The sequence below is a fragment of the Varanus komodoensis genome, unplaced genomic scaffold, assembly GCF_004798865.1.
Source record: "Varanus komodoensis strain SLA01 unplaced genomic scaffold, ASM479886v1 scaffold25, whole genome shotgun sequence".
In the NCBI taxonomy this organism is placed as follows: Eukaryota; Metazoa; Chordata; class Lepidosauria; order Squamata; family Varanidae; genus Varanus; species Varanus komodoensis.
This window is the reverse complement of record NW_025335661.1, coordinates 11900200-11909197: the sequence shown is the minus strand read 5'-3', so window position 1 is coordinate 11909197 and position 8998 is coordinate 11900200. Positions and strand designations below refer to the sequence as shown.

Here is an 8998-nt window from a genome sequence, read left to right as displayed (position 1 = left end):
CTATGAAAGAATTAGCAATTAAAAATGTTTTAAAATGGCAGAGCTTCCTTGATTTTACTGCTTAACCTAAAACTGATAATGGCTTTCCTTGAGAATGATTAAGGTCTCTTGTAACCAAAAGCAAAAATTCTCTTATCAGTTTTAGAATAGCCCTGGAAATTGTGGGAGTTTTGCCTAGTTCTGTCTCTAGGGATACTTAAGAAAAATGTTTCCAGTTCAATGACTGGTAACTCTTTCACATATTATTAAATGTTGCTTACCTTAAAAAAATGAAAGTATTATTTGATTTGGGCTTTTGTGGTTGAAAGGCTTTCCATGTTGTGTGGTTTGGAATAATGTGTTTACTATATGATAGGATCTGAATTTTAAGATGATCTGCAAGAAAAATATTTATACTTGAATCCTCATTTCCCTTGGAATTCTTCCCTCACCCCAATTGCCCTTTTCCTTTGCATTTAAAAATGTTCTTCTTTAATATGTGAATAGATATTTCCTTATTTGGTGAACCTAATCAGGAGGTTGTAGTCCTATAAATACTCACCTGATAGTAAATCCCATTAAAGGCAATAGAACTTACTCATGAGAAATATAGGACAGTGGTATTAATAGGTTGCATGATAACTCAAAGTACTTGAATCTGAGATTAAAGACTAACCTAACCTTGTTGAATTCAATGGGGCTTACTTCGACATGAGTGTTAGAACTGTATCTTTGATAACACTGATTCGCTGCTCAGGATATGAATGGAAGTTGGTTAATAAAGTCCTTGGGTTTTCAGAGCATCACTTTTGAAAGTTATTAAGAATAGAAAGTGGAAGAGGAACAATTTTAAAAGTATACATAAAATTTGCATTTGATTTCAAAATGTGATATCAATGTGTTTGTTATATAGTGGAACAAGTGTCCCTTACAAGATTTTATTCAGAAGTGAGAATAAAGGGAAAAATATACTGAGAACTGTAGTCCCTTAACTGATTTTTTTAAAGTAGCCCTTCCACTAGAACTTGAGTATACTTACTCTAAAGAAAAACTTATGTTCACTGTTTAGGGTATGAAAGTAAAGGCCAGACATTAATGTCATCATACTAAATGGAGAGGAAATAAATATTTTGAATACAATAAAGTCAGTATCCAGCCTTTCTTGGAAAGGCCCTCAAGGTTTAAAGAAGAATCCCCAAAATGTATTTTTTATCACAGATACATATATTTGCAAATAGTTTGCTTTCCTTTCACCAGGAGCATCATGTCGGAATAGTCTTTGTTGGTAATCTAGAGGTTGCTTTGCAAATATTATTCCTTTTTACTGAATACGGAGAGGAGGGATTTGCTATGATGTTTCAGATGTCCTCAGTGCCTCAGAATGACGGGTAAACAAATGAACCGGTTGCAGTAAGGTTCCTGAAATGTCCTGCAAGATTTAACTTGGATAACTCTGCACTTACTTGCCAGTTTTCGGTCATTTTTTTTAAAAAATGGCGCAATCGTGGGAAATGGGGACTGTGGAAGAGCTTAACCCCCTCCCTGTCCCCCCTTTAAGGCCCCGTTCTCCGGGCCGCCAACAAGTGTCAGAAATCTAAATACCTACTTGCCCAGCTCTGCTTCTCAGGACGACTTCTGTATGCAAAGCCTGTTTCTTCCTCATTGTGCCCTTTTCTGTTAGGAACGGGGGCCCTGGAGATTTGTGTGTGCTGTAAATAATCAGCAGTCAAACTGATGGCGGGATGGGACAGGGGGTGAGGAAGCGCGGGTGGAGGTCGTGGTGGTGAAAGGTGGCGGCGAGATGAACGTGCGTGTTTAGACAGGAAGGCTCTGCATATCTGGGTTCATCGCCATCCTCCCTTATACAGTAAAGATCAGCATCGAGAGTTCTCCTCCTGACAACAGACGGGGATGGTTAACAACAACAACAACAAACCCCCCCCCCACCATCAAACGACCCCTCCCCCTCGCTCGCTTCCTACATGGGTGACTCTCAGGAACAGGAATTTAGGAGGCGCCTTTAGGAACATTTCATTCCCAGTCGGGGTGATTGTAATGCAGACGGAGGAGAGCTCGCAACGTCTCGGGAATTCTTCTCGGGACAATCTCTCTCTCCTCCTGCCCCGCGGATCTCCGCGGAGGCTTGGCCTGGCCATGGTTTCTTTCCTTTCTTTCCGTCTTTCTTTCCGTCCCCGCAAAGCGGAAGTTTTGAGAAAGTGCCTGTAGGACGTGTTGCCTTCCCTCCCCATTCCGTCCCCCTCCCGCAACTCTCCGCGCTTTCTCCATCTTTGTTGCCGCTGTTGCAGGAAGGAAGCTGGACGGAGTTGCGAACTACACTTTGGTAGCGCCACAATGAGCGGCGCGGGGGCCAATCAGGCACTCCGCCCACCAAGCAGACACCGATCTGAGCTCTCCATTAAATCGTCTGCTCATGATGAGGCTAAGTGGGAAGAGAGACGCGGAGAGCGGAGGAAGGGGCGGGGGAGCGGAGGAGGGGGGTGGGGGGAGCGGGGGGGCGGGGAGCCGTGTGCGGGCGCTCGCAGGGAGCGGGAGCCGAGAACGCAGGCTCTGCAGCAGCCCGGGAAGCGGGGCGGCCAAAGCGCCTGGCTCTCCTAAGCGGCCGATCGGGACAACCATAGAGCTGTCGCAAGGGGCGGGGGGGGGGGGGAGAAAGCGGCGGCCGTCGCCCGGCCGGCAGGCCGGCAGGCTCGGCTTCCCGCACTCCCGGGAACCGCCGCCGCCGCCGCCTCGTGGCCTCCCTCCTCCTTTGGCAACAACCGCTCATTAGTACTTAAACGGCACGGAGGACCCTTTGGCTTGTACCTGGGAGACTTTCCAACCGCCCTTAATCTGTCAGTTAAACGCAGATAAAAACAAAATGCGGGGAGTCAAGGCAAACACCAGGCGAACGAGGCGCGCTGGCTGGGGCAGCGCGCGGGGGGAAGGGAAGGCAGGGAGGGTTATTTGCAAATTACCCACAAGCGCCGCGCACGCGCAGATGCCTCTCCGTGTCCTCTTCATTCCCTCCCCGCCCCGCGCGCCCCCCCTCCTAAATCTTTTCAGACTTCAGCGGGGACCTGTCATCGCTGACGTCGGCCAGGCGGCCTCGGCCAATCCGCGGCGGCCCTGATTGTTTAGCTCTCTGGGTTGGAGCCGAGCCTGTGAAGCGCTATTCAGTAGCCTCCCAACGTCCCGCTGCTGCTTCTCAAAGCGTATGGGATTCCACGTAGGCATTAAAAAAAAGGAAGGAAGGAAGGAAGGAAAGACCCCCCCCCGCAAATAAAGCAAAGGGAAAGGGGAGAAAAGCAAGGGGGGAGAGAGGGAGGGAAGCAAGAAGAAGCAAAAACAAAACAAAACAAAACAGTCCGGACCAAGTGAGAGGGAGGGGGAAAACCTTGGGAGGGGGGGAAACTTTCCGAAAAGTTTTTCCAGAGCGCGCGCTCTCCCTCTCTCTCTCTCTCGCTTTCTCTCTCGCTACCTCCTCCCTGCTGTCAGGTGACTTTTTTTCAGAATTGTAGAACCAAGTGAGCTTGGAGGCGTTTGGGGAGCCCAGTAATGGACTCTGCTGCGCTTCCCAAGCGGAACACGGCGCTGCAATTAGTGGGCTTAGCAGGGACTCGTCCTCGTCCTCGTCCTCATCCTCATCCTCGCCACCGCCACCGCCACCTCCATTCCCCTCAGAGCATGACAGGGTTCGCCGGGCATCCCCACGCTGTGGCTCCCACGCACCCCAGGGAGTGCGCTGCAGAATCCCGCCTCGGGCTGAGTCCGTTCCGCTCAGAAATCATGGGACACCACCATCTCCATCACCACCACCACCACCACCACCCTCCTCATCACTCCGCGGCCCTTAAGCTCAGCCCTGCCCCTCCGCCTTATCCCCCCCACCCTGTGGCAGGCCAAGGTGAGGTGGCTTCCAGTCCAACAGGAGTCTTTGGCCCGGTGCATCCAACCAGCGTCCCCTATGCCGTCCCTCACCCGAGCCAGGCGCTTTCGGCAGGTAGGGATCTCTTCCTGCGCAGAGACCTGACAGTCCCAGTCATGCCAGGGCTCCCTTCTCGGCACTCTGCCGCTGCCGCTGCAAGTTCTCATCACGGAATGTTTGTCTCAACAACAGGTAGCTACCCCGGACACCATGCTCTCCACCACCACTTCCACCACCACCACCCAGAAGCCGGGACTCCCTCGCTTTTTACTGGACTGCACCATGAGCAACCTCCCCACACATCTCCAGGTGGCCATCTAAACGGACAGATAAGACTGGGGCTACCTGGAGAAATGTATGCCAGGTCTGAGCCTTTCTCGCCAGTGCCAGTGTCCAGGACAGATCCTTTCGCTGCTTCCTCCTTCCACAGCTACGGTGGCATGAACCTGAACGTGAATTTGGCCCCACACCATGGCCCTGGGGCTTTCTTTCGCTACATGAGACAGCCCATCAAGCAGGAGCTCATCTGCAAGTGGATCGAACTGGATCAGGCTCCCAAAAAATTATGCTCGAAAACTTTCAGCACCATGCACGAGCTGGTGACTCACGTCACGGTGGAGCACGTCGGGGGGCCCGAGCAGTCCAACCACATCTGCTTCTGGGAAGAGTGTCCCAGGGAAGGGAAGCCTTTCAAGGCCAAATACAAACTGGTCAACCACATCCGCGTCCACACGGGCGAGAAGCCCTTCCCCTGCCCTTTCCCGGGATGCGGGAAAGTCTTTGCTCGGTCGGAGAATCTCAAAATCCACAAAAGGACGCACACAGGTTAGTATGCAAAGGTCTTTCTTCGTTCCTGTTTCATTGAACTCTGTACTGCGCGCGTGCTTGTTGCCCCTTTTAATTCTACCGCCAGTAATTAGTAGTTACTTAATACTAAACTTTATGAACTGGAGGAATAGTTTATTTTTATCTTTGTCTTCTGCTTGGGGAAAAAAGATGCATGCATAGCAAAGGAAAGTCTTTTCCACAATTCAGATCTGCTTTTTGAGGGGAGAGGGGTTAAAAGCCTGCTGGAGAAGGTTGGGGCGGGGGGGATCCAACCTTGCTGCAAGCTCACAAACTGAGAACGGACAATGGAAACTGCAACTTGTCCAGGCAGTTTTGAGTGATGTCGCTTGGATGCTGCTTTCTACCGCCTTCCTTGTGAGAAAAGCACAGCTGCAAGGTCCCCTCTTTTTGTTTTGGACGAGGAACCCTGCAATGCTTCATGCCAGTTCTTCCTATAGTTCGAAAGGGCCCTTTCCTTCTTAAACTGTGATGTGTTTGGAAATATAGGACCTAAGAAGGAGAAAGGGAAGTCGTGGTGGTGGTGTGGGAAGTGAGGGAGGGGGGAGTTGATGTTGTGTTCCTGGCCTATCCACTTGGAAAGGTCATTGACCAGAATTCTGAAGGGAGTTTGTGTCAGGAACATTAGTTAGTTTTAGTTAACGGGTCCAAAAGAAAATGAAGCCAAATTATTTGAAGGGGAAAGACCTTGCAGCAGCTCCATTTGACCTCAGTCAGCTTCAAAAGCATCGATAGTAAGACCAAGCTTGCAAAGTTTGCACGGTTCTGGAGGCAGCTTGTGAAGTTGTACCTGTGAATCGCTTTAGCAGTCGCTGTTCGCAGGCTGTTTTACTGCCTTTTCCTTTCCCTCTCCCTGGTCTCTTTCTCTCGCTCGCTCTCTCTGGGCAGAAGATAAGGAATAAGCCCCTTTGGAAAATTACATCCGTTCCAGTGTACAGTTTTTGCGCGCACGCATCCCCCCCACCCGTCTGTATACTCCCCGAAGGAAACGATATAATCCTGTTGTAAGATCTTCTTACAGCCTAACAATTCCACTTCCCCCTACGCACACGCACAGTTGTAAAATACAGTTTTCTTTAACACTAATATAATATTGTTTGGTTTGATATTGTCCCTTGTCCCGCTCCCCCCCATGTGTAAAATAATGCTGTACGTGTGAGCCATTTCATGACTTATTTTATTCAGAATAATAATCAATAATCCCCATGACAGCCAAAACTTCTTTTAAAGGTAGGAAGCCTTTTAAAAGGATAGTTCACCTCTTAATTATAGTGTTTTTCGTAAATAAACTTTTACTGCTCTTTCGCTGCCTTCTGCTTTGAAGTTTATGAAGCAGAAAATGGTCAGATCCTTGGTAAATTTGACCTACATCAGTGCAGCCAGGTGAGCACGTGGGAAGGGTACAAGCTTGGCACTTATTGTACAAAATGCCTCGCACGAGGAACACTTTCACGGGAACTTCTTTTTGCACTAGGTGGAGGGAGCGAAGTGGGGTGAGCAATGGATGGAACTTGAGGCCTTGTGATAGTGTCACATTTTCTATGGATCACCCTAAATTCTCAATCCCAAATGGTCCTGAAACAGCAGAACTTTCTACAAATTATTCATGAAGACAGTTCTAGATTTAAATGAGAAAATAATTGCCTGTTCCAATATTAATAATGTTGCATTTCCGAGGCTGAGCACAGATCGCAGTGGGTTTCTGGAGAAGGAAGTGAGGGGAAAAAAGAGAAGGGGCGAGGAGGGGGAGAAAGTAAGAGACAAAGACGCTGATTCACAATAATGTGATACAGGTAAAGACTGGAAAGCAAAAGCCTCTCTTTCCTATTAGAACAGGTCAGGGACAATAAGGTGGCTTTTAGGGTGCAGTTAAGAAAGATCTGTTTTAACGTGTAATTTATAGCACCAACGCTGGCAAGCTAAATCTTCCTCTTTCCTTCTCCAGCGAGAATTTTGCAAATACTTTAATCCAGTCCCAGAGTTGGGAGGATTATGTTAAAATCTCCAAGCTGTATGCCTTGCGCTCAACAGCGAGGCCTGCGAAAGCTACAAGTGTGGGGAGAAAATGGCGGAGCTGCCTGTGCGGAGTGCATGCGCACCCCCTACCAGCCCCAATTTTCAAAAATGAAGCCTGTCAAAGAAAGGTATTAAAACGCATTTTCTTTGGAATAATCCATATTTACATACAGGGAAGCTTTCCTCTTAGCAGAGGACTCTTAAATGAGCACCCGTCCTGGAGGCATTCAAAGTATGCGTTGCAGCCCGCAATGAAGAGCCGCCTTCACCTCTGGTGCCCATGGATATTTTTGTGCCCCAGTGCAAGTGCTAGAGGGGTTCAGAGGGGCAGGCCGAGAACCTGCAGAAACCTTGCCTTACCTGCAGGCCTGCAACTCATGCCGCTCCATAGCCCGGTTTATGACGATGTCTTTCCCAAGGGCCTCCTAAGTTACTGTTCGCTTGTGCTACAGCAATCCCCTTGATTTGTTATTTCAGCTGAGCAGCGGAAGGTCAAACTGTTTCTTTACAAGAAACTATAATTAAAAAGCTTAAAGAGCCATCAATACAGATAGATGATCTTTCTTCCCCCCCATCCCATACATACAAAATGAGTGGACTTCAAGCCAGGTAGGCAGAAAGCATTATTTGTCATGGCTTGCAGGCAGAAAATAGTGTTTTCTCTTAGGGCCTGCAACTAATCTCAGTATATGCAAGCAACGTTCTCAGAAATGTTGCAGTTGCACCAGACCTATCTCGTTTTTTCTTGCAGCATTTACAGCCCTATGGTACTGTGCTCCCCTGAATCATTACACTGACAATGGGCCCCCATTTTTATTAATGAGTAGTTCTTCATCTCCTCACTTTTCTCCTTTAAAGGGCTCTTTTGCCTTGCATATTCAATAGACAAGCTAAAAGGAGTGACAATGGTTTAAAAATAAGCTTTGCGCTGAAATATACAACCTGTCCTCATTAAGGAAGTCATGTTTAGGGAACGCTAGATAAAGGCACACACATATACACTTAGCCTGCTATTTTGTCTAAACATACTTTTAAGAAGCAGACAGTATCTTGGCTTTCATTTCCCTTTCCAGTCAAATTAGCTCTATATTATTGTTGTGTGTCTTTGGTACACTAGCATCAGTGTCTGTTGATTTTTCAGAATGATACATCCATGCCTGTAGAGACTTCAAAGCACATGTCCTGCTTTATAACGGAAGACTGGCTTACTCAATATTTGTTGTAAAAAACCCCAAAAACCTCCAGTTGATTTCCTGGAGGTGGCTTCCTCCTCTACCACTCTATTCCATTTCCTAATTCTTACATATAGTATTTAGTATGGTCCACATGCATATCTGTTAAATTCGTGAGGGTTGTACCCTTGACTAGAATGCTCCATGGGTCCTTTTTACTCCAAGCAAAATTTATTCCTGTCCATTACTAGCCACAGATCTTTCTTGATAGGAAATGGAAAACTTGGCCTACACACTCTTACAATGAAACTAACAATGTTGGCATTTATGAATCAAATACTAAAGATACCCATTTAGGTATTAATAGAGGTATTATGAAAGGAGGAGGAATACTCCATCTCCTATTCTTCATTAAAGTCTCAAAAGAAAAAAAGCCTAAATCCACTGCTTTGAAGAAACACTATGAGGTGTGAGAAATATATTCTAGGTGAAATATAGTTACTGATTCTGAACTCTGCATAACACTGGCTTTTCAGGAATGACACATATAACCACGTGGAAAAGATTGAATTTCCTCCCTGTCCTTTGTTAGCATTTCTTCCAAAGTCTGTTTTAAGCTGTAGTGTGCAGGGAAAGTCCAGTCCAAGCTCTTGTGTGGGAGCCTGTGTATGTAAGAGGGCAACTGGAAGGAAGCATGTGGGTATGTGCAGGAGAGAAATCTGGCACGAGAATGCTAGAATGCAAAGGTTTTGATTTGGACGAATCCAAACTAAAAGCACATAGCTGTCTCTGAAGGAAAAGGAGAAAGGATAGCCTGAACGGGGCATTTTTGATAGGGGAAAGAACACGGGTGCAGAAAGGATAAAGGAACGCGAACTAAGCGGAGGGGGTCTCTAACTGGAGATGGGCGAGATGGTCAGGGAAGAGAAATGCTCTCAGGCCAGTGCTCCATCTTCTCACCCCAGGTCCTTCATTCTTCTTTCCTCTGGAAGGAAGGCATTAATAGGGATGTCACACACACCCCGCCCCAGGCGCTTCCTCCTCTTCATTGTAAGGGAAC

At 47.4% G+C, this 8998-nt stretch overlaps 1 protein-coding gene across 1 annotated transcript in view; it reads left to right on the top strand.

Moving 5' to 3' along the window:
* The first annotated feature begins 3525 nt into the window (after positions 1–3525).
* ZIC4 (Zic family member 4) overlaps positions 3526–8998 on the top strand; it is a 6075-nt gene continuing 602 nt past the window's right edge. The window contains exon 1 of the mRNA XM_044432952.1: positions 3526–4729. Within this exon, the coding sequence (XP_044288887.1) occupies positions 3535–4729 (1195 nt within the window). The 5' untranslated portion in view covers positions 3526–3534. The remainder of the gene's footprint in view (positions 4730–8998) is intronic.